A 26,333-nucleotide genomic window follows, 5' to 3' on the forward strand; every position below is an offset into this window, starting at 1 on the left:
TCGATGGCAGCCAGGGACACCTGGAGCTGGGCCCGCCGGGGGCCGGGGCCCGCCGCTCGCTGCCTGTTGCGAGGGCATCGCTGCTGCTTTCTCCGTAACGGTGCATTAGAGACGGTGTGTAGCGTAGAGTGTGCTCACCTCACCTGAAGGTCTCCCAACATCATACGCAAATCTGGACTGTAAAAAGTTTACCATCTTTCCACTCGCTGGTTCAGGAATTTCTACTAATAACAAAGTACTGAATGTTATTCAGAATAGGTTTATATTCAGGATATAGAAGAAAACATTAAGTATACAAGGACTTCAGCCAACTCTTGCTTATTTACCACAATCATACTTCATGTACCTATAAACCCCTCTAACGATTCATAAAGAAATAGCTGTATAAGCAAAGTTTCAGAGGCTTCCTATTGAACTGGACAACAGCTTCAAAACACTGAGATGTAACATATAGATACTTGAAAAGTATTTTCCAACATTTAGTAGATTTAACATGTTCCTTTCTCCATCATGGAATAGAGAAATGTACTCTACAGAACGAGTTAGATGTTCATGTGTTGTAAGAGACATACATCATCTGTGCTCCTGTGGAACTACACTCACCTGAGCGCAAGTCGCTCCATTTCCACTGGTGTTCTGAATCCACTCAAGGTGTGAAGAGCGGAAATTTCACAAGGCAACACCCAGCACTCCTAAAGGAATTTTCTCTAAAGCTGCAAAGAAGCAGCATTGCCTTACTGCATCTTCTGACTCAGAATAAAAAAGACAAATCACTGGGGAGGGGGGGAAGGGAAAAAAAGGGGGGGGGGGGGGGGGGGCAATTCTGGCACACAGGAGTCAGACTAGGTAGGCACAGAAAAGTGAATTAGTAGGAGCCAGCCTGGAGTCAAAAGTTCTTAGCATAGCAGATCAGAAAGTTCGCAGAACATCTCAGAAAAGACATGTAACTTTTAAACTGCTCATGTTGTGGGGAAAAAAAAAGTTTGAAGCCAGCCAGATTTCAGTCATTCCAGATGGCTTGTGGTAGATTTAACTGAACACTCAAAAATACTTCACTTTTATCCAATTCTAATCGAAGACAATTCAATTCAAGATTGTTATGAATTTTCTAGTCATTTCCACCAATTAAAAGAAACCCACAGAACAAACTTGCCATCATACTTTAATAGGTGACTTTTCAGTCTAGTTTAAAACCAGGAAACTTACCATTTCTCTGAACTTGGAGAACTCTGTGTATTTTTTTCCCCATTACTGCAATGCAATTCAGACAAGATGTTGGCATAAATTGGATGAGATTGCAGTGAGATGAAAGAGATGGATTAAATAACAGTGCCAAACTGTTCACATTCGTTCTGATATTTAGGGGGGTTTGCTGTTTTGCAATTTTAAATGGGCGATTTCTTTTAAGACGTGCCCTTTCCATTTACTAAAATGTATTACAAAGGAATTGGTGACATTCACAAGTATTTACGTCCTGTCTCTACCAGTCTTGATCTCCACCAACTCATTCCTTATCTTCTGAAAAGATAATTAAATCAATGAATTTAAAAAATTCATTTTTTTATGAAGTGAATGTGAAATGAAATGAAATATGCAAAAGTGAATACTGTTTGCAGTCATTATTTAATTATTGACGTTAATAATTTAATGTAAATTAAACCAGCCAAGTTTCTATACAGTGACATACAGAGGTTGTGAAGATTTATTTTAAAAACTCACGGATGTTGACAGCCCTAATTTAGGTATTCATTGCAAATCTTTCTTCAGTGAAAGTGTTAATGTTTCCACATTTCATATGGGGAGATGGAAAAAGACAGCTGAAGTTGTGCAAGAACTACACTGACCCTACTTACAGCTTCAAGCAGCAGCAGCAGCAGCTTTTAAGTACTGAAAGAAGAGACCAACAGAGCTGACCAAATAAACTGAAGATCATATTGTACTGTTTAACACAAACAGTATGAAGCATATATATGCTATCATAATTTATACAGTGTAACAGGTGACATTGTTGTCATTTAAATCTGAGGAAGGTAACGTTGCACATATGCTAAATTAGTCTCAAAAGGCAAACCTAGAACAGCATCTACATGAAATTGGCACAGCAAGAAACTGCAAAGAAGCATTCAACACTCACTTTCACCTGTCCATTATTGCTACACGTGCTTATTTTTTGCTAAGCTGCAAATTCTATTTATTAATATTGCTCTGATCATGTATTAGCAGTTCCAACCACTTGGATTTAATCAGCATAACAGTGTTGACTGAGTGATCTGTAGAGCTAGAAATGAGTCAGACTGCTGAGAAGCTTAAAGAATAAAAGCCTGTAATGGGTACAAGGCATTTTCTCCATTTACAACCAGTCCTGGTCTCAGGCTTCCTTGAACATGTATCCACACTAGGGAAATATCTGGCAACATTAACTAACGCACATCAAAACTAGGTCATGAATTCAAACAAGCCTCAAGCAATTCAGGATAGCTGGGATCCAAAAGTTACTTAGATTTCACTTCTTGTAAATTATATTGTTGGAGAGTTAACCATTTAAATAGAAGTTAATAATCCATTATTAGCCTTAGCTTTAGAAGAAAAAATAAGCTATTTACTAAGAGAAAAAAAAAAGGAAAAATGGGTTTCAGTTCTTTTATTCTATATCTCACACTGCAGTTTATTACATTTTTCAGTTTCTCAGCTACAGCACTTAAGATGCCAGAATTGTGGCATGCAACAGGCATAAAGTTTGTGGATAAAGTATATGGAATAGAACAGTGATGTTACTGGATATGAAATGCACAGTGCTATACTGAAAACTGTCAGTACATAAAGTTGTTTCACTACACATAAAATCTCTATATATATTGATATCTACCTATATGTGACTTAGGCAGTTCTTACCTGCAACATATTATATCTTTCTGGTTATCCATGTTCCAAACAAAGCAACTGCTTAAAAGAATTACTAGTATGGCAAGAGAACAAAGAGTTTCTTGTAAGGTATTTTAGGACCTTATCTTGTTTAGTCTAATTAAAATAAGACCGAGAAGAAACATACCTGGTGTTTGTAAGTATCTGTGATAGCATTAAGTGGATATAAACTATCTAAATAAAAGAATATTGATAAAAATAGAACTGAAATCTCCTACTCATAAATAATGTTCACAACTATTTTTAAACCATCAGAGGATACTGCAAAACAAGGCTTTTCTCTAAGATTTTATTTCCTCCTCAATTTTAAGACAGGAGTTCAAATAGGACTGCCTGTGAGAGGAGGGGACCAAACTCCATTACCAAAACTTAATGATCTTCTGAGAGTTTGTCCATATTACATTAAGTATTGATGTTTTCCATGTGTCAAAGGCAAAATATGAACTAGCAAAACCATCCTCTGAAAGTTTGTGCAGCAGCAATGAACTCAGTTCGCACACCAGCTTCAGTTTTGGAATTGTGACTTGATAGGGAGCACAAGGGGATCCTAGGAATTTTTATCCTGCTTCCTACTACTTTTAAAATCAGTTTGTTGGTATATGAGGAAAATAAAAATATGTGGTTTTCCTGGATTGCTCTCAGAAGTGTTTTTAGGTCCTTACTACACTTAGCCATAGCTTTTGTGGCAAGGTCTGCTTCTCGTTGAACCCAGTTTATCCACCTTTCTTTGGATACAAATACAAGCAGTTGAGACATTTCTGCGGAGCGTGCCATAAAGTACTAATCAGAGAAGTGCTATATGGTATTTCAGGAACTGGCTGGGTAGGGATTTTGTTTTTTTAATTATGTAAGGCAACAGGAATGTGAAGATGATAATTTGCCCTTGATACAGCAATCAGGCATGACTAACAAGATTGTCAAAGCTCCTCCCTTGGGTAACCAGTAATTCCAGGGGAACAAAACAAGCACAGGACAGTTATACATTCTAGATCTAAGGGGAGGAACAGCAGACATCTACTTTCACTTTTTAAATAATAGAACAATTAACTGGAGGAGTCTGAAGGAAACAACTCATGCTACCTGATAGTCTGTTGCTGAGCATTTTGACAAATGAAGAGCTGAGATTCTGTACTTGCTGAGATTGGTACTGCCATCTGCCCACTTTGCATGCCAAACAGTAAGTGATTATATGAATACCCTGGTTCTATGGGATTTGTTCAGTAAGCAACGTAGTAAAAACTATTAATGTCAGCTGCAAATGAGGACTAGCATTTACTGACTGGAAAATTGTCTCTTAATGATATTTACAGTAATACGTCCACATATTCTTTAGCTCTAGCATATGAATTCAAGCACATAGAATTTCACCCTGAGTCATAGCAAATTTCACTGGTGGAGTAAAATCTATTCTACCCCCAAAGTATGTTACCAGCGAGTCAGACTAGCACATAAAATGCACACACCAGAAAGGAATAGAGGGCATTTAGTTTGTCAGTTGTCTAGTCACCTCAAGGCTTTTCTTAGAAGCTTCATCAACTATCTGTCAGCATGAGAGCTGCCATACCCACTATGACTTAGAGCTCTCTAAGTGGATCCCTATGGGATTGATGCTGTTGAAGTCAAGGGAAGTGACTCTGGATCTGGCAGGGAGTGCTCCTCATATGCAAGACTGACCAGATCTTCACAAACATACTTCTGTTCTCCACAACCATCTGAGTTTACTGTCTTTCCCTTCCATTGATAGTACAGATGGCATTCAGTCACACACATCATTCTCTCAAACCCCTGTCTATGAAGCACTTGCTTCTGGATAGTTCTGTCAGCCAGACATACAGGTCACCATCAAGTATGCAAGTGCCTAAAGCAGTGAAATAACACAGTTTGGCATGACAGGATAAGAGACATGATTAACAAGCCTTGCACTATTTAAAATCAGTCAGTTGTCCATGAACAGAGTAAAGCCCTTACAAAGGCTACAGACTTCACTCCTTTAGCTCAGTAGCACCCCAGATACACAGCTCCTAGAACCACATTTGAAGACCGCGTCATCACATTAGTGAGGCCAAATCGTCCAAGATTGGCAAAAGCATCTTAAGGGCTTAAGGGTTTGGGAGTTTTCTAGGGTTAAATATTTTGAGAGACTCAAGGGTTATAAGGTAAGAATAATAATAATAATAAAAAAAAGATGTATGTCTAGGATCATACAGCTTTAACTAAAGGCCAAGGAAGAACCACAATTATTTTCCTCTCTCAACAAAAACTAAATGCCAGCCAGTTGCACCCAGTATGTCTAAAAAGAAAAAAAAAAAAAACCAAAAAAAACAAATACCAAAAACCCCACCACAAAGCATGACTCATTAATAGGGAAAGTTTAGTTCATGCAAGCATAGGGCTAGTGGCACTTACCAAGAAGTAGAACTGATTCTTGGCCAAATACAACTCCCTTTCCAGAATGTTGATTTATTTTGGAATGGGCCCTCCAAAAAAAAAAAATAAAAATCCAGAACTCATAGCAGATTATCCAAACAGGACAATGGTCTTCTCCAGTCTCTCAGCAAAACTATGCAAAGTCAAGAATTTCTACTGATGCCTGTGTACAGTTCAACCAGGGTCTTTAAAACCAAGCCAGCTACAGACATGACCTTCACCTATGCTTTGGCTCTGCATCAGTCCGATAGACATCTCCTCCTGCTTGGATTTTTGAGAATCAGACATGGATACCATTTTGAGTGTTTACTAAAAATACTAGGACTATCACATCTGAGAATTAGAACACCGGTAATCTCATTTGACTGATCATCATAATACTTATTGCTCATCTTCAGCACTGTTTGTGAGGTTTGGACCAAAGGTCATATTGAAAATAGGGATGAATACTAGAAGAGGACTTACAAATGAAGAGGAGCTCTCACCTCATGAAAGGCACATGGAAGTGAGAACACACAAAGTTACAAGATGAAGGTGGTAAGAACAACAGTGGAGACCCAACCACAGTCCGAAAGTCTGTTACTTCCATAACAAAGTAAACAGGTTGGGACTCAAAACCAATCCAAATCTGCATCATCTGTTCAAGACACCACAAAAAGGCTTCAACAAGTTTTCACCATTGATAATACAAAAGAGTGGAAGAGTAAAATACTAATATCCTCATGACATCAGAAAGCCTGCCTAGAGCAATCACAGAGTGATACTGCATGGCAGAATGGAGAAATGGTTGTAATGTAGCATGCCCTACTCTTGCAACAGCTTGATGTTGGGGAGATTAAAAAAGGTTAGAAGTAGAGGTTTTCATAGACTTGTTGAATGAACTCCTCTGAAGTAACCAAATGACTTCTACTTTCTATGGCACCTAAGCAAGCTTCAGGAAATCAAAATATCCTTCTTGCCCCAACTTCACGAATGTCCATGTTATTTCCATGTATTTCAGCAGTTAAGAGATAACACTAGGTGACTGTATTTGACTCCTTCTCCCAAGTAGCCTTTATTAAATAATCAAGTGTTTTTTAAAACATAGCTTTTAAGCACATTTTTTGATTAGAAAAGTATTAATTTTTGAGAATCCTGGATTAGATAGATATTAATGTTCCCTCTCTTATTTTGAAGTAATTCCACATGCTATTTTCTGAAACATATGCTTTCTTACTTCTCCGTAAGAAAAGAAATACAAGCATTTCATACCAGTCCTATAGTTCTGTATTTTGAGCATGAAAACAGTTGGAAAAATTTAGTTTGCTATACATATATATCTCTAAATACACAAGATACTGCAATTCCTCAATTTAACACTACTCCTCTTACCCGAGGATGGTTACAAAAAATAATTCTAGTTGCTGTAACCTTTTTTTTTTACAAGTTGGACTATAGTTACAAGATCCTGAATTACAAAATGCTCAATTCCATTAGCTTTTCAACCAACAAACAGGTATTTTAGGATGATATGCTTTTAAAGTTGTGTAGCTTACAGCATCTGCCATCATAACAAAAGATAAAAGTAAGTTAAAAACCAACTTTATACTTTTTACTTAAAAACCATATAAGAAATGCAATACGGAACATACTGAAATGGGAATTTTTTGAACAAATATATAGTGTTAACAATAAGCGTAAAGCACTAAGCAGCAAATTTTTCCCTTTGTGATACTGCTCCAATAATTGTTTAGTTCCTTGTAGATTCAGGACTACAGCTAACTGACACTGTATGAAGAGATCTGAAGTTGAAAAATTGACTTGAACAGTATCTCCCAGAAGTTCTATTCCTTTGAGTAACAGAAATGGGATTATTCTTGTGCTCATTAAAAAGTTACTGTAAATTAAATTCCACTTCCACATGACTTACTCTCCAGCAGAAAATCGCATACATGAAGATAACACTGCTATTTCTTAAGCCACCTAGCAGAGCAGGTAACTACTACATTTCCACAGGCAAAAGGCTGACAGCAAATCTTACATATTTTCTTATGAAGAAAAAAAAAAACCCAAAAAACAAAAAAAAAAAACCTTAGAAAGTGTTGTTAAAGCACTGTATTACGGTTTTAAACTCAAGTAATAAAGCACACCTGCAAGGTATTTCTTTCAATAAAATCATGCTGCAATCAAGGGAACCAGCCCTATTACTGTGTTATAAAACTATAGACTATTACAGAAGGCTCTCCATTTCCCTATGCACCTTCTAACTCTAAAGACAAGTAACTCATATTTCTATTCAAACAAGACTCAAGCATATGAAAGCTTATTGGCAACCCCTATTCCACCTTGTATCTTAAGCAAACTTTCCTTTAGCTAGGACCTGGGCTTTTCCTTCTTCACGGGAGTAAAGCTCAGCCTTTGAAAATAATGAATACTTGAGATCAGCATGATCTTTAAATACCTGCACTAGCCAAATGCTTTTACAGTGTTCTTTGTGCATCTTTCTACGCAGATACAGACCTGCTCCCTAGGGATTCAAGCTGTCACATCAATACCACCCATCTTTGGGCTACGCCTCATTTGCAGAGCACAGCCCATATCTCTGTCTAGTGAAAAGTGCTAAATCCAAGTTCACAGAATCATTCAGGTTGGAAGGAACATCTTGGGATCATGTAGTCCAACATCCCTGCTCAAGCATGGTCAGCTACAGCAGGTTGCCCAGGACCATGCCCAGTCAGGTTCTGTGTATCTCTAGGGATGGTGACTCCTCAGCCTCTCGGGGCAACCTGTTCCAGTGTCTGACGACCCTCACAGTAAAAAGGTGTTTCCTTATGTTCAGATGGAATCCCCTGTGTTTTAACTTGTGTCCACTGCCTCTTAGTCCTACCACTGAGAGCTAGTGAGAAAAGCCTGGCTCCCCCCATCTCCATTCCCTCCCATTAGGTATTTATATTTAAAAGATCCCCCCCAAAGCCTTTTCTTCTACATGCTGAAGAGCTCCAGCTCTCTCAGCCGCTCCTACATGGCCCTGTGCTAGTTCTGTTCCAGTAAGTTTGTATCCTCCTTGTACTGGGGAGCCCAGAACTGGACACGGTACTCCAGATGCATCCTCATCAGTGCTGAGTAGAGAAAGGATTGTCTCCCTCAGCCTGCTAGCAAAGCTTTGGCCTGTGTCACCACAAGGGTGCATTGTGGGCTCATGGTCAGTTTGTTATCCGCCCAGACCTCAAGGTCCTTCTCAGCAAAACTGCTTTCCAGCCACTCAGCTCCCAGGGTGTACTACTACTGCCTTGGGTTATTCCTCAGGGAGCAAGACTTCACATTCCCCCTTGTTGAACTCTGTGAGAGTCCAGTTCTCCAACCCACTTAGGTCCCTTTCAAAGGTGGTACATCATCTAGGGTTACCAGCCACTCCTCCCAGTTTCGTGATTTGCAAACTGACTGAGGATGCACCCCACCCCATCCCATAATCCAGGTCATTAATGAAGATTCTGAATAGTATTGGCCCCAGTATTGAGCCATAGGGTACACCACTACTGCCTTGCCTCCTACTGGACTTTGTGCCACTGACTACACCCACCCTGTGCCCACTCATTTGGCCAGGTTTTACTCCACCTCACTTTCCACTTATCTAACCTGTACTTTATCAGTCTGTTTACTAAGGTCAAAGGTAAACAACATGGACTGTTCTCTGGTCATCCACAAAGCTAGTCACCTCACTGTAGAGGGCATAGAGGTTGGTCAAGCACAACTTCCCTTTTGTAAAGCTATGCTAACTACTCCTGATCACCTTGTCCTTCTGTTTGGAAATGCTTTCCAGGAAGATTTTCTCCATCACCTTCCCAAGGACTGAGGTGAATGAAGCTGACTGGCCTGTAGCTCCCCAAATCTTCCTTCCTGCTTTTCTTGAAGACAGGAGTGATATTTGCTCTTTTCCAGTCTACCAGAACATCTCCCAATCTCCACGACCATTCAAAGATAACTGAGTGGCCTTGCAATGGCATTAGCCAGCTCCCTCAGCACTTAGACATGCCACCTGTCAGGCTCATGGACTTCCAGTTTAGGTGCACCCTAATCTGCCCTTCCATCACTGAGGTTCCAGACTTCCCCTCTGGTCTCAGGGGTCTGGAATTCCTGAAGGCTTGTTTTACTGGTAGAGACTGATGCAAAGAAGGCACCGAGTACCTCAGCCTTCTCCATGTCATTTGTCATCAAGCTTGCCTGCTCCGTTTGACAGAAGGCCCACCATTTTCTATTTATGTACTTGTTGAAACCCTTCTTGCTGTTCTGCCTGAAGGCTGAGGAACTATCCCATAGCAAATGGCTACTCTTGCTCCTCAAGCCACATGCCCTTTGCTAGACTCACAATGCAGTCCTCACACATTCTCTGAGGCAATAAAGAAAATGCTTTCATTCCACTGGGGGATGGTTCAGGAGTCTAAGCCAATTTTCCCAGCCTATGCTTTGTGCAGTGGAAGGCAACATACCAGAATGATATCTTTCATGTTTTGCTCTTTATATTATTTATACATTTGCATATTTCTACTACTATGTCCAATTTCTGTACAAATGGGTAATGTTATAGATAGGGTAGGGATATAAGAAATAAAGTACTTGGAGGCTCAAATACTGTATCAGAAATATGTACTGACTTTGTAAAAACCGACTACATTTTACATTAGGCAAAATAATGAATAACTTTTTTTGATTAGGAAGATCTAAAATAAAATGAGTGGTTTTCCTGTAAATTTTACTGCAGAAGTCACCTGTATGACTTATATTTAACCTTTTTCTTCTCATGCAGCATTACAGTATTTCCCCCCCATCCCACAAAACAAAAAAAACAAAAAAAAAAAACCCCAAATATTCCACTAGTTGTTACAGATTGCACTTTTAAAAGCACAGACTTGCCAGTCTTCTGCATTTCCAGTGTCCTGTTTAAACTGTTAACATACACAGTCTTCATTTTATGAAACTGGAAGATTTCGCCTAAGTACTTCTTTTGATGCTGGAGAAATGTTATCTGGGAAAATTACTTCAAACTCTATAATTAAGTCTCCACGTTGGTCAGGATTTTTGGGAAATGGCAAACCATATCCTATAATTCTTCTTCTCATTCCAGGCTTTACAACTTCATTTACTGTCATGGGTATGGTTCTTCCTTCTATCGTTGGCACGTTGATAGAGCTGCCACACAAAGCCTAAAGAAAGATTGTATCATGAGAAAAAGAAATTGGTCAGAACTTTATCTGTACCTGTAACTGAATTTGGATTATTTAGAAAAGACTAGCATTCTGAACAGTATTTCCACTGTGCACTACTGAGATGTCAAAATTCAAATACAGTGTTCCTCTCTTAAAAACGGAAGACTTCAATTTTTCATTGAGTATCATGGAATTTGCCAATCTTACACAATGGCCACTGGAGGGTAATTGAGCTTATATATCCTTCAGAGCCTTTATCAAATAATGAGCTAGGTGGGCACAGAGTGAACTCTTCACTCGTACTTCTCTAGAGATGTCTAGCTTCTCTGTTTCCATTGGAAATTTAGAGTCCTGTTCCACTTTTTATTTACATTGTACAGGCGTTTACTCCAATATACTATCAACCTATACTATACCAAACTGCAAAACAACATTTAAGTGTCTGTAAGCAAAGGCATATCAAATTTCACAGCCATCTTGGGTAAGCATTCATGATGCTCAAAGAAAAGGAAACAACCGTTTTGGTGCACCAAAATTAGAAGATCACAGACCGCCTCCTGCTTTATCCAATAGTTTGTTTTCATTACTAGGATCTCAGATAACAACATTTTGATTCCTCCAACTTCACCTGATTCAGCACACTTAGTCTATACTGATTATGTCCAACTTACATAACAATGCGTCTAAACAGGCTTTTATCTATGATGGAACTAAATTACTCACATCAACATTAAATGTTGTCTTTTCTCCCTCCCTCATCTTATTTTAGGTGTTTTACCTCACTTCCCATGTATTTTTAGTTAAGAATCCTTTAAGAAGGGAGCTCATAATGTACACAAAGAGCTTTAACACAAGCAAGAGTTTATTGCTCCACCTCATGCTAATTAAGGAGAAAAAAACCAACATACACGCTCATCTACATTATCATTTAAATTATGACCCTGTCGAGGCTTCAGACCCTTCAGAACTCTGCTGAGGTGTTTTTCTGATATTTCTTTTTGAAAGCCAATGTGTTTTGACCTGGAACAGAATTTTAAAAAGCTATACCATTTTTGTTGTTATATATAGCTTCTGTAACACCTGTTCACAATAATTTATAATCATGAAATCAATCTCTACGTACTTTGAAATCACACTCAAATAAGTTAGGACATAAAAAGGCAGACTTAGAATTTGTTCGCAGTGAAAGTATTTAAAACACTTCTACTTTGTCCTACAGAAGTAGCAATCACATCACAGCAGTAAGGAGCATACTATATTGGATGTATTCTTTAACTGTTTGTGTTTGTTACTTCAGCCTAATATATATTTATCTAGAAAGTTAAAGTACAAAGATTTAAGACATACCAACTTTTACTCTCACCCTCATACTCTTCCACCTCTAATAGTAAACAGCTTAAAATAATACTCCATTTTTATCAAAATGGCTATTGCTACCGCTATAAATAACTGTGCTTTGCAGCCACATATTGACTTTACAAGAGTGAAACTTAACTAAAAAACAAAATCAAAAACTTTACTGCTGCCATAGAGCTTGTGCAGCAGAGCCACTGTATCATACTGTAATGTTCTACCAAAAGAGAAACTTACCTCCCTTAAGCTGATCTTAACAGGATAGATAATATTTGATCCATCTCTCTTGAAGTGAGAGTGAGGTTTATCTTTAATGATAAAAACAATATCAGCTGGAATTGTGTTGGGTGTTTCATCACCTTCTTTTGGAAAAGTGATTTTGGTGCCTTCTTTCCATCCTCTTTTTATCTCAATAGTAAGAATTTTGTCCTCTGTTCGGACACTTCTACCATCTGGGTTAAGCCTTTTACGTGAAATCCTCATCCTTTTTGTGCAGCCATGATAAATCTCTTCCAATGACACTTTAAGTTCATGGATTACAGGGGGATCTTGTTTACGACGTAATTGGCTACCAACTGTATTCCTTTCCCTTGGAAAACCATTCATACTAAAACTAGTGAAGGACCCAAATGGATCACCATCCACTTCCATGTCTTCAGTGTCTCTGCCACCAGGCATCCTCCTTCCAAAGAAGATCTCAAAAGGATTTGTGCCACCAAAGAAAGCTGCAAATGTAGCATGTGGGTCGCCATGGAATGAGTACCGGAAGGTACCACCCTGTCCGTCTGGTCCTCCAGCTCCTCCTTTCAGACCTAAATAATACAAATAAGCAAAGTTAAAAACAAATTCAGTATTAGTATAAGATTCCCTATTGTAGAATGTAATGATATCAGAACTGATGAGTCAAAAAGGTCTTTGCAGTAGAGTGAAAGGTCTCCTTTACAAAGAGGACTCAACATCAGACTATGCAGTACCAACTAGTAATTCAATAGCCACAAAGTTTCTGAAGCTCTGGAATGAATTCTACTTCAGAAGAGCATGTATTCTGACAGTGCCAATTTTATTTCATGTGATTGAAGCCAGTTATTCAAAGAACTCGTATCTTAAAACAGAAGACAGGTCTACTTGACTTGATCTTTTCTTGTTCTGCAAAATCTGTTGGGAGTTGCACCCCTCTACAAGATCACTTGTGGGGAAAATTATGCAGTATCATATGCAACATTTTCCATGGTTTCTGTAGCTCAGCTTTAACTGAGTGTTAATTAGTTTTACCTCTGTTTTCCTGCAATTCAGTCTGAGTAAAAGGTAACACGCCAATAGTCAAGCAGCCATATGCTTCCTTAATGTTCAATTTATAATCCCAAACCTATCAGAGTTTGTGTTCCTATGATACAAAATAGGTAAGAAACCTGGGAACCCTTTTTCAATGCAGCCACAAATAAAAATAGCATGGAAGTTCCTAAGATCCATTTGGGTTCAAAAATCTTGTATATAACGTCACAGTCTCCGTGCAAAAAATCAGAATGTTCTCAAACAGAATGTTCTTTCTTTTCTATATGCCAGGAGGAGAGACCTACATCTAATTTCTTCCCGATAAGTCTTCCCTCAGTTCTCACTGGACAGTCCCTTGTACTTCCTGCTCTCTCATTCCAAACCCAGCTAAAATCACTTTCCTTAAATGCCTCTGTCCCAATAGGTGATCTCTAAGTATTTCCTCGTAATAGTGCTCTCCTGCACTGACTACTTTAGGATATCTTCTCAAATCTTTAAGATGAAAGACTGAAAGTCTTCTTAAGAAACTTTTATTTCTAAACTTGTAATGTATCTCGCAGCAGCTCAGCACTACGGCTGCTATTCTACTTTCATAGCCATAAAAGTGTGAAGACTTACGTTAGTAAAGTATGCATTCCCTAAATCTGAAAGAGGGGGTTGGTGGGGTTTTTTGGATCACTCTTTTAGACCTTCTGTGCATAAGCTTAATACTGGTTATCAACAGTAACCAAGCAAGACATTAGAATGAGAATGCTTTCCCCATCTCAATACCAGAACATATTAAAAGTACTTAGCAACATGTACTAGTACACCCTTCTGTCACAGAACTGTTAATGTCAAGCAAGCAGATCAGTGGATTCAGTCTGTGGTAGTAGAAGAACACCTTCTGAAACAGCAAGCCAAAAATTACTGAAGGTCCATCCAGTTCCTGGCTGTAAAAACACTCAGTTTCCTCCTTCCATCCTCCCACCCCACCCACTGCCTTTCCTTCACAACTAGTTACACTCACAGATGCAACTGAAGAGCTTAAGAGCAACTGAGGCATCGGGAGGTATTTCCAGCTTCACCGTTATAAAAATTATATTTTGGTTTAATATTATGCCTCAAATAAACAGAAATTATGTTTTGAACCTCTGGCTTCAAGTATGCAATACCAGAATGCCAAAGGCTTTATATGCTTTACTTTAAACTCTTTGGTAAAAGTGACTAAAATGATATTTTGGGAAAGTAGATAGGCATGAGTTGCTGCACAGGAATCTAAAATGCAAATGAATCCACAGAGTAAACAGGTTTACAATGACATACAGAAAGAAGGCAGGGGGTAAGAAGGAAGAAGTGCAAGAAGGCAAAAGACCCAAGAGGCAACAAAGGCCCCTGGTATCTACATAAACACTTTTTTCCTAGAATGTTCCAGTAACAGCACTAAAGCTTTGAATACATGCAATGTAACAAAAGACAAAAAAACCCTACATCCTCTGTAGAAGCTGAAGGTCTTCTACATGAATTTATGGATGTTAACAATTGTATTAAGTCCTACAGATGACAGAGGACCAAATTTTATTATGTATTCATAAGAACCCAAAATTTCCCCAAAGTACTGCTATTTAAGTGTCCTCCTTCATATCAGCAAAAACCATGGCCCTAAGTGAATAGCAATAAGTGAGTGACCTACTGGTCATAATGGAAGTAATTATTTCATGTAGAATTTTGATACCATACAGTTAAGGGGAGGGATGTTAATGACTTCCTCTGTTGCTCAATCAAAAGACTGAAAGCCATATTGGTCAAAAATAAATAAAAAGTCATTCTCTCCAGATAACCATTTTAGGATAAATATGACATTTCTGAGGCCTCATTCTCTTGGCATGTTATCACTGTTTACAATTAAAGCTAAAAAAATTGTTCTGGTATTTCATGACATCAGCCAAATTCTTTCCTCTCCAGGCAAGAAGCCAAGGACAACTACAGACTGGACACCTGGGCTTCTGCTCAGAAGGACTGCCCTGTTTAGATCAAGCAGACAACCCTTTAGCAAAAATTTAAGAAAAGAATACATCTATTTTCAACTGCACCTCAAAAAGTGCTATAGCAAGGGAAGACAGCAGTAAAAGATCCCAGAAAGTTATTTATGGGTCACAGAAATTTTTTCAGTTCAGTAACTTTTTGCCTGTCAAGTATCTGGGATTCAAAAAACCCCATAAAAATACATTAAAACAAGAAATAAAAACTAGATCAGCATTAAAGCTCCGCATTACATTTTACATTAAAAAGCTCATGAGTGAAACTTCAAGCAGTACAAATACGTTGCCTAAAAATCAACACATACCGTGACTTTTTCTGTCATCTATGTTTATTTTGCTTCAACTTAATGAGAGTGACTGATCAGAGTGTAACAGACACATACATACCTTCCTCCCCAAACTGATCATAAATGTCTCTCTTTTTGGGATCACTCAGCACTTCGTAAGCTTCTGCAACCTCCTTGAATTTTTCCTCTGCGTGAGGGGATTTGTTCTTATCTGGATGCCATTTAAGCGCTTGTTTTCTGTAAGCCTTTTTGATGTCTTCTTCAGAAGCCCCTTTTTCAATTCCCAGGATAGAATAATAATCTTTCCCCATCCCGAGTGTTGGAGGAATTCAGATTTTTATCTTGCTATAAGGAAAGCAGTGTCCAGTGTCTTAGCAATGTCGAGGCGCTAGAGAAGGAAAAATAAAAATCAAATATGGAATTGAAACAAACAGAACTGTTATAAATCAACAAACTCTCAAATACATTGAAGAAACACTAGACAGCTGCTCCGTATTTCATTCCTTCCCCCGTTGCTCATTTGTAAATAATTATACACACTGGACAAGACACAGCCCTCTTTAGAGTCCTCCCATCTACAGTACGTGTCTCCGCTCTTTCTAGAACGACAAATAATACAGGACGTCACTTCCCTGACTGCCCCAGCTGAACAGTCTGCACAGCTTTCACTCTCATACACACGCATGCGCACGCACACACACACACACAGAGAAAATGCTAAACTTCTATTTTTCTTCCCTTCTGAAGCAACTAGAAAGTTTAAAGGTTTAGCAGTGTGATACAGTGCCTTTCACCGCCAGGGCTGAATCCAGTCAGCTCTAAAGAGAGAGCTGTCCCAACAGAAATGCAGTAGAGCCCATATAAAGTAATTATAGCATTTTACTTCACAGTTTCTATAGAGACAGCTGTACATATAACTGTTTTCCAAATATTTCAGCATGGATTTGTACCCTTTCCAGCAAAGGCTACAGAAGTATTTTACACCTAAGTTAACTACAAATCTTCAGAAAGCATAACTTCATTTCTTTAAAAATAAAATTAAGCCACTCTCAATCACAGTTGCCTGCAGCCACGTACTACTATCAAGCAGTAAGAAATCGATCCTGAGCAAAAAGTACCACTCAGTTTACCGCAACTAAAGCCACTTGGTTAAAACGGACCAAAACTGTTACCCCTCAGTCCCAGCCTCATTCTACACTAAAGGCAATATCAAGACTATTATACAAGTACGGCGATATATCAAGCCAATCGATTTCATCTGATATTTCTGTTAATAGACAGAAATGTGGTTCCTACACATCTGTTTTACAATACATAGTGGAAATTTTACTACTGCTGTATTTCTCATGCTCTCTAGAAAGAATGGTATGAAGTTTCAACCTGCAAGATTTCTTTTGGATCTTAGTTAATTAAGAGCTATAGGGCAAGAAATTATCCCTACTTGCCAGAATGGCAATAAACTTCAAGTCTGATTGGCATAGCTTGAAAAACAGCTCCTCCCTGGAACAAAGTATTGAAATACAGCAGTTTTGGTCCTACCTAGAAGTTATCGGTATGAAAACATTTCTAGGCTCAATTATGAAGTTACTTGTATGAAGACAACTAGGCTCAACTGCCTTCCTTTCAATGATGAAAAAGTTTAAGAAAGGTAGCATATAGCAGTCAAGGAACCATGCAAATATGACAAATCACCATCCAAACCCAACAGCTACGATACTCTGAACTTCAGCAAACAAACTTCATCACTATTGACAGAATAAGATTTAAAGCAGCCTTGAATTCTCTTGCAAAACTAGCAGTATAAGGAGTTGTTATGCTCAGCTGTGCTTCCATGGTATGGTTTGAGCAACATCTGGTGGGGACATAACTTACATCACTTGAAGTACTCCCACCAGTGAGTGTCAGAGAAGGACTCCATGATGTTTGTGTCACTGTATTGTCATATAATAAAACTGTCAAAACAGCAATAGCTCAGACTAGTTTTAGGACTGTATTTTTCACTACGTTTTCACAACTTCTAGTTGAGCAAAGTAGCAGTGGGTGCATATGCTAGTTTAAAAAATAAAGTATGTGTAAGAATTAACACTTATAACGTCTCCTCTTAAATATTAAAATAATAGTAAAGGAGCTGCAATTAGCAAGGCTTAGTGCTACCTTCCCCTCCCCTCCCTTTTGTAAAATATAGCAATTCATTTCTCAAGCTTCTTTAAAAGACCCAATCATCAGGATTTCCTCTTAAATCAGAATTTTCTTCCCCTTGAATGTCAAAACTTACAGGAATAAATCTGGTAACAACAAAACTTACAATGTGACTTTTTGTTACAATCACAGTGAGTAACTGTTCAGGCATCCTTTCTCTCCCTACAGAGGAGAACATGCTATTCTGGCATAACTGCCAAATTATACCCTAATTAGGTAAAATACTCCCTAAAAACAAAATTATTCAAGATTCTGAGCGAGATATACAGCCATAACTACATTACTTCTACTTCCTGCCCTGCATGAGATCTTCATGTCAGAGTAAAATTTACAATCTGAAATCTATCTTCTAAGACCTGATAGATAACTGGAGCACCTCCTTCCAGAAAGCACATTCCTCCTCCTTCTCCATGCAGAGACCTTCCTTTTATCATATGACCTGAGATCTTTTTGAAATACTAGTAGACTGCAGTTTCTCTCACATGCTTATCAAGTTCTTTAAACAATTTGTAACAGATTGAGAGATATGACTCCCTTACAATTAGTGATTTTTTTATTTTTATAATTATTGTTGTTATTATTATTAAAAGACTAGCGTGCACAAGAATAACACCTAGTGATCATGCTAATGATCATTTGGGTACATGCAATCATACCAGTACTTCAGACAGTGAACTCCATCTGGTAATGTGGCAAGTTTTTATACCTTCCAATCTTCTAGTGTTAGTGCAGTTTCAAGGACAGATAATTAATCACAGCTACTAGATTTTTAGAACTCTGAATATCTGATCTTTGCACCTCTTTTATTGTTCATTCTGTTGTTTTATCCCATATTCCTCTTCAGAATTATTAAGAAAAGAAAATAAAGGAAACATCTTCATGTACTCACCACAAGGACTTCTGGCATTGCAGTCCCTTCAAATAAGCACAAATAGACAGAAAGCAAAACAGCTTTTTTGGTAAAAAAAAAAACCTAAATATTACTTTTACTGCTATAGTCCTATCTTCCTTATTACCATATACACCTAGAAGTGGAAGTATTTTTAAAAAAGCACTTTTCTATACCGTGAAAAGATACCACTTCCAATATGTTTAAATAAGGTTTTTATTTTTTGTTTAAATGCTTGAATAAGTGTCCCCTACAAAAACAGGCAAGGTCATCACTAGTGTGCAACAGATGAACTCATTTATGGGATTTTGTTCTTTACAAGTTTCTGTATTCCTACCTTAAGGCCTTCCCCTTTTGTAGTAGAACTTAGTAACATCACAGGGCATTCTGTCAGTAAACCCATTTCCCAGAGTCCTTGTATTTCAGCCACCTCTTCAGAGGTTAACACCTTGTGTCCAAGTACCAAAAGGCACCTGCAATATACGCACACTTCCTCATGCACAGTTTTAATTGGGGCATACAGGGATGCATGCTCACCCCCCATTGGGACTTCCACCTTTTACTTAAAGGAGGGGTGGTTGCTCTTAACTGGATTTGCTTATGGAGCATTAACAGGGCAAAACAGGTAGCCAGGGCTGGCCTCAGCTGTGACAAACCAGCAGCAGTGCATCTTGCAACTTACTCAAGCCTCCCAGGAGCAAGCCACTAAACTACTTATCTATAAAATTACTAAGGCTATAATCTAAGACTTTGATTAAGAGTACTCCTGAATGAGTGCAATTTCTCAGACACACAAATCCAGTAATGCACTTGGATGTGACACCACCTCAAAACCATAATAGATAAATTGACACCAATTAGCTACATCTCTTCCTCATTCTACCACATCACTATTTTCTGACTGATACATCACACTATGAATCAATTAACCATCTATATCATCGGTTCTTGGCTTACACAGTCTTCAAATACAACAGCTGTGTTCCGTTTCAGGCATACAGAGAAAAAACTTTTTATCATCACTGTAGTATCAAACGGTATCTAAGAAGCTTTTGCTTATAGTCAATTCTATAAACCAATTTTCTGTCAAACTAGGCAGTCTCAGACATGTCCCCCTGTTCTTATAAGTTACTTTAGAGTACTCTTATTATGCACTGTGAAAATCAGCAGACTGTGTTTGTTCACCGCTTCCTTATATCAGCGGTATTTGTTACAGTCCAAATCACAAAACAAATACATAAAATGGCAATTTCAGCTCAAACTTTTTTAAAGTTGACTGGCTGAAAAAAAAATGGTGTCTTGAACTGTAACAAATTACTAAAGAGCAGGATACACAATTTATTTTAAAAATGTATTAATTCTCATGAATACTTAATACAATTTTGAAACCATACAGAACTTTCCTAATACAAACACACTCTAATCTACAGGATTTCCTGTGTTCTTTGGTCACAACCGAGAAAGTGACATTCACTTTTGTAACACAAGATTTTGTTTAATCTAAAAATATTTATGAAATACACACTAAGAAACTGATAATAGTTCCTTCGGCAGTTCACCTTCACTTCTGAGACAGTTTGACTACTCTTATTCAGTACTCAAGTAAGTATTTCAGTGAAATAATTATTGCTTTAAAATATCTGTCCCATTATTCTCTCTGAACAACCACAGTTTAACTCACATACACATGGACAAATGTTACACATCATAAATTTAGCAGAACAGTGGCTGCAAGGTCACACCACTTCCAGCTCTTAGAAAAGCTGCATTAATAATATTAACCTTGAATTAGTTGCTTTCTTTAAAGAAGCCTTCATAAGAACAACAGAAATCAAGGAAATATTCACAATAATAGTTACCCTGAACTCAAATTCTAGATTAATCATAAATTAGCACCAATATAAGGTTATTTTAAGGAAAAGCTTCTAAGCAGAACAGTGTCATTATTCCCGGAAGTATCTGAAGGTGAATAAGAATGCTTATTATTTCCTTTAAATTAAGTCATTTCTTCTGTATTCCTCACCTATTAAAAACCTCAGAAACAAAACTGAAAAAGACAGGACTAGATCACAGAACAAGTTAAAGAGCAAACAAAACCACAGAGGCAAATTCCAGACAGATCACATCTATAAATATACATGTGCACGTAAATGTCAAGGCAGAGGAGCCAAATCCCTCCCCAGATTAAGCTCTTTCACAATTAAGTATTATGATATTTGCAAACGCACATTAATTAATGGAATAAATTGTCATTTGTCCACAATGGTTTGAAGAAAGCACATCCATACACAATAGTAAAATTTCCTGTAAGATCATCCATTATTTTCCCAGAGAAAAAAAAATTGGACAATTACTTGTCTCCTCCTCATCTTTTAACTGTATGTAGTTGACTGAGCTACATTTACACTTTTGGACTATGAATAAGACCTGTGTACAGGTAAACCCATTCATGATTTCATTAAATAGTTTCACTACTCAGTAGATCTCATATACATAAATAAATTCTAGAATTCACAACAGAAGCAACAAATACTTGAATTTTTTCTTATATATCTAACACAAAATACAAAGTGAGTGCAACAGTTCTTTCTGATCACACAGTGGCCTAAAAGAAAAGCTTCATCTATTAGTCAAGTACTTCATACCAAACTAACTACCCAAATTTATCAAATTTTTAGTTCAGATCTCTGCAGAAACATGTTACTGCGATGGAAGTAAAAAGGTCATTGTCCATAATGATTCTAGGGCTGATTTTAAGTCTAAATAAATAACCATAAAAGAAAGTGAAACACACATAAAAGCTTTCAAAAATGAATAAATACAGTGACATTTAATTTGTAAAAAAGCATACTTACTTTATACTTTCATATTACACATTGCCTTTGAGAGATTTTACTTGTAAGATTCAAACTGAAAAGCACCCTGAAGTATTTACCAGTTTGCATACTACATACATCATAATTTCTTCCTGAAGCAAATGCAACAGTGCAATTTAATGTAATTCACTGACAATTGAAGCTTACATTAAAAGCTGTTGACTTTTGATCTCACAGATGAAAAAGGAAGAAATGTAGTGGGATAGGTATAGTCATGCTTTACAAATATATCTGGCTTCCATTAGAGATATCTCCAAGTCACTGTGAAACAGTACTTCACAGGACACAAATTTAGTATACTTTCTATATTTACAAAGTCCATAGTATTGCCTGGAAAAATCTCGTCTGATTATTTTTGGTTCAAGAGGAGATATTTAAAAACCCTGCAGCATACAAAGTTAGCCAAGACAATTAAATCCATTATATTCAAGTTACACCAGCCCTAGCATCAACAAAAATATCTTCCATTTTATACTGGCAGTACCTGCTTCAAAATAATGTTTATAATGTTACTGGAATATACGGAAATTATGCTCCTGCCAACAGGCCAAAGGACATGTTTTTAAGATCTTCTGTGGGAAAATTTACTTTCAATATACATCCCAGAGTCAACATGAATTTACAGCTCAAGTGCAAATGTTAAATCTCAAAACGCACACTGCTATCACCCAGAGATATACTTTTACCACTTCTGAGCTTTCAAAATCAATTTTTAAGCCTGTGATTCATGCACCCTTCAATTGTATTCAGAAAATCTACATGACAGCAGGCACTGTCAGTAGATTTTTTTAATTAGTTTTATTGTTCTTGTTACTTTTGCAACAGTAGAGCAAAAGCTAGAAATGCTATACACAACTGAAAATGGCCATCATGTTTATTAATCACATTAAATCTTACTACTGTTTATTTAGTTATGGGGTTGGGTTCTTCAGAAAATTATGATCCCCCCTATATATATTAGGACCTATGTAGAAGTACACACATTAATAGAAAAAGAAACAAAACTTAGATCTAAGTCTGAAGTTGATTTTATTTTAAAGACTATTACAACCGTCACCAAAATCCGGGAATAAAGCTCCCTAACCCCAATGCAGTATTAAGAAGCAGGCATTTATTGTGGTGCAGGGTGCATGAGGGATCGTTCCACCTAACATGCATGCAGAACTATTTTGCCGGTCCCACTTTATGTTGTCAGTTATACATACTCATTACATTTCTCAGAATTATTTGCATATGTATGAGTCTTCATGCCAGGGCAGTTATGCCCCTTCACCCCGCTGTTTGCCTCGTGACTCCACCTAAGTTCTTGCACATATCCCTTACTTTGCACTGCTTCACAAACTCCAGAGCCAGCTTGGGCTGCTTTTTCTGCTGCAGACCCCCTCTTACCATTAGCTGTTCTTTGTTTCACGAAAATTGACTCCCCTGACTAGAAGTCCTTTCAGTCATCCGGTTTGACGACTTGAGAAGGTGGGTACTAGAGCATTAACGACTGGAGAGGGTGGGTCGGCTTGACCTAAACTTTGTGCACATTCTTGTTTAACTAAATCAGAATTTGGTAACTGGGGAGTTTAAGCAACGCAACTATCTTCAAAAACATGACTAAGACACTAGTAACACATGCACACTGATGCCACATCACAACATAGCAAACTTATATGTCATTAACATAAAGAATTGCTTTCTCATACCTGATTCCTGTCTACTAAGTCACAACCTCTACGATAGCTGAAGAACAAAAATACACTTGGAAGAATTTTCCACATTTAACTTTCCGCACCGAGTGGTAATGAAACATCTTCTTGCAAGTAGGCAGACTTCTTAGGACTCAGCTATGATGTATTACATGGATGAAAACACAACTAACCACACACCCACCCACTCCCCACCCCCTTACTTCAGAAGAGTGTAACTACTTCAATCAAAAAAACGAACGGAAACAAAAAGAAAACCAAAAGGAAGCATCCGAAGTATGGTCACACGAACTAACGCACAAAGTAACTCAAGAAGTTTTGCATCTACAGTGACGTGCGGAATCGAGCTCTACAACTCGAGGAGAGTTACAAAGCAGGTATGTTTACTGCGGCGCCAGGTGCAAGGGGGATCGCTCCTCCCGACTTGCACACCGTTTCAACAAGCGGTCCGATATTTATTATACAAATTCATAATCTCCTCCCTCTGGCGCCTCTTCCAGATATACTTTTCATCTGCTTGGGCAGTTACCTGAAGTTCTTGTTTATCTTTGCATATATTAGAAGTCTTTGTTATTTAGTTTCTGTTATCTTAAAACACCTGCTAGCTAACGATTAGTCCTTCCTTATTGCCCACTCTAACGTGTCAACCTAATACGTGCCCACCCGGCTGGTTTTAATCTGTATCAGCATGACCCCCGGGCGGAGGATCCACCTTCTTTGGGGTGGGGGCCATTTGAGTAGGAAGTCGCTGATCTATTACTATCACAATTATTTTACCCTAGTTTGTTTTCTTTTAGCAGTTAGCACGTCCGCATCAGAAGGCTCTTTATTTACATTCTTGTTGAGCTCATCTACATCGGTACTACCTATCCCTTCTCCAAATGCTAAGCGCTAAGCTCCCGCCCTTCCTTCTTTCTCGGGTGTTAATGTTTCTGTTATCTATGCAGTTTCGGTCTGCAGCAGAGTTTTAGGTTTTTTACACTATATCAAGAGGTTAAGCCTTCCCTCTTCTGAAAGAACAGATTCCACAAGTGCTTTTCAATTCCTGACTTAGATTCAACCACTGCTTCAGTTTCCACCCACACAAATTCCTGCCAAAGGACCCTTTTTCAAAACAAGTTGATTGGTCAACCGGGAAAAATACCAATAATGCAAAACACTGAACAGGTTCCCTCACATCACTGACTAGCCTTCAAGTAGTTAATGACATTGATGCCATATATACTTTTGTAAACATATATATGAAAACGTGTATTGTGTTGGTAAAAAGAAATAGCTTCTCACTGTTGCCACAAAAAAATCAAATTCATAAGGAAGCTGAAGTTGTGTTTCCTCCCAGAAAATGTTCTGTTTTGACAGGTTCTGCACAATTTACTCATTAAGTTACCAGCTCGGAGCAAAGAAAGAAAAAAAAAAAAAACCAAACCCAAAACAGTAGTCAAAGTTCCTACTTTCAATTTTACATATACTAAGCCTGGGTTTTTGTCCAAAGGACTGCTGACCCTGCTATCACTCAGGAAATTATTCAGGCCTCAAGGAATTCTGTACTGAAACAGCCCATATACAAATTAAGTTAGACTTAAATCACACATTTATTACACTGTACCAGTCAGGTTTGTGACTCCATGCCATCAACCTTCCCGTGTTGGTTATATAACAAAATATTAAATATAATGAACAGTTTAATACTTTGTAATTGTTCAGTGCTTCTTCCCTCCAATACTAGTTGCTTTTTATTTAACTTTTACATCCTTTCCACTAACTGCTTTAAGAAACATCACACTCCTGCAATACAAGTCTTTCAGATCCTCAAGTGCTAACATACTCAGACCCTGAATACATATTCAATATTGTCACATAGGAGTATTTTATTCGTTATACATATGCTTCATATGTATGCCACAGACTTCCATGCTAGTTTTCTCAGCATAAATATTATACCACATAACAAAATGCATACTGTTTATAAAAGGTAAAAACCCACTACTGATTAATTCTGATCAGTGTCAACAAAAATATAATATCGCTAGATAGCCAGGAAAAAAAGCAAATAAAGTCTTACGAGGTGCTAGGAAAGGAACAGAGAAAAAAACCCAGAAAAACCTATTATTGTATCATATGAACAATATAGTACCAATAGGACCTCTACACCATAACACTGTGCAGTTCTGTTCCCCTCAACTCCCCAAAACCAAGTATAATGTTCTTTTTGTAAAAAAATGTTCAGGAAAGGATCATGAAAGACGATCAAAGATATAGTAATGATTCCATGTGAGAAACAATTGAGGCAACATGAGTTCTTCAGTCTAAAAAAAAAAAAATTCAATCACAGAGGCCTACAAATGATGGCTAAAGGAGGAGGCAGAGGAGGCATGAACTGTTCATGGACTACTCCTACCTAAGCCAGAGCCACCATCTGAAACTAGCAGAAGCCAGTTTCTACCATAAAATTAAGAAGTTCTACAAGCCATAGAATTCTCTGCCAAAGGACACTGGAAACTCAAAAGTTGTTTCAGCGGGACATTGAAAAAATACTATATAAGAGATCCACTGCACGTTTCTTGACAGAGCAGGAATTCTAGGAAGGTAGAAAAGAGGATCAAGTGTTTGCTTTATTCTAACTTTCCCTGAAGCATCTACTTATGGCCACTTTTGAATGCAAATTACTGAGCTAAACAGAACACTTACTGGACATAAGCACCCTCATTAAAGTAATTAGAATCTCAATATAATGCAACTCAGCCACTTTCACCTTCTAAAGAATGAACACTCTTTAAAAAACACAGAAGCTTAAAATGCAACCATTGGCACTATGCAATCAACCTCAGTGACACAAAGATGTTGCCCAAACTCAGCCAACTCAGAACTCAAGCTCAGCCAACTGCTAGAGGTCTGCTCCAACTAACATGTTAGTTCTAGCATGCTTCCTTGTCATACAACTGCAGTATCGTTTTTGTGTGTTTCCAAAAAAACATTGAACATACTGATTAGCACTTACAAGAACGGTTGGTGGGAGCTTTTTTGGTTTGTGTTTATTGGAGGTTAATGTTTTGTTGGTATGTTTTTTGTGTTGGTTTGTTGGTTTTTTTAAGTGTACCTACACTAGAGGCATGTTACTTAAAATTGACTTGAAAGTACAAGCTATGGTACCACTTGCAACCATGCTCTCTCTCTCGTACCACCTCTTCATCTGTTCCTATGACACAAACT

General features: G+C 37.8%; 1 protein-coding gene across 3 annotated transcripts in view; it reads right to left on the reverse strand.

The window, feature by feature from the left end:
- Window positions 1-1,918: 1,918 nt before the first annotated feature.
- The window catches only part of DNAJB4 (DnaJ heat shock protein family (Hsp40) member B4), a 32,088-nt gene continuing 7,673 nt past the window's right edge, over window positions 1,919-26,333 (reverse strand). The window contains exons 1-4 of one of the 3 annotated variants that reach the window (XM_013300055.3): window positions 15,931-16,754; window positions 15,566-15,853; window positions 12,123-12,697; window positions 1,919-10,529 (exon numbers count right to left, since the gene is read on the reverse strand). In XM_013300055.3, the coding sequence (XP_013155509.1) occupies window positions 10,296-10,529; window positions 12,123-12,697; window positions 15,566-15,776 (1,020 nt within the window). In that variant the 5' untranslated portion in view covers window positions 15,777-15,853; window positions 15,931-16,754 and the 3' untranslated portion in view covers window positions 1,919-10,295. The other 2 variants (XM_005238443.4, XM_055815446.1) reach the window with 2 other exon arrangements.

This window comes from Falco peregrinus, chromosome 10 (assembly GCF_023634155.1).
Source record: "Falco peregrinus isolate bFalPer1 chromosome 10, bFalPer1.pri, whole genome shotgun sequence".
Classification (NCBI taxonomy): domain Eukaryota; kingdom Metazoa; phylum Chordata; class Aves; order Falconiformes; family Falconidae; genus Falco; species Falco peregrinus.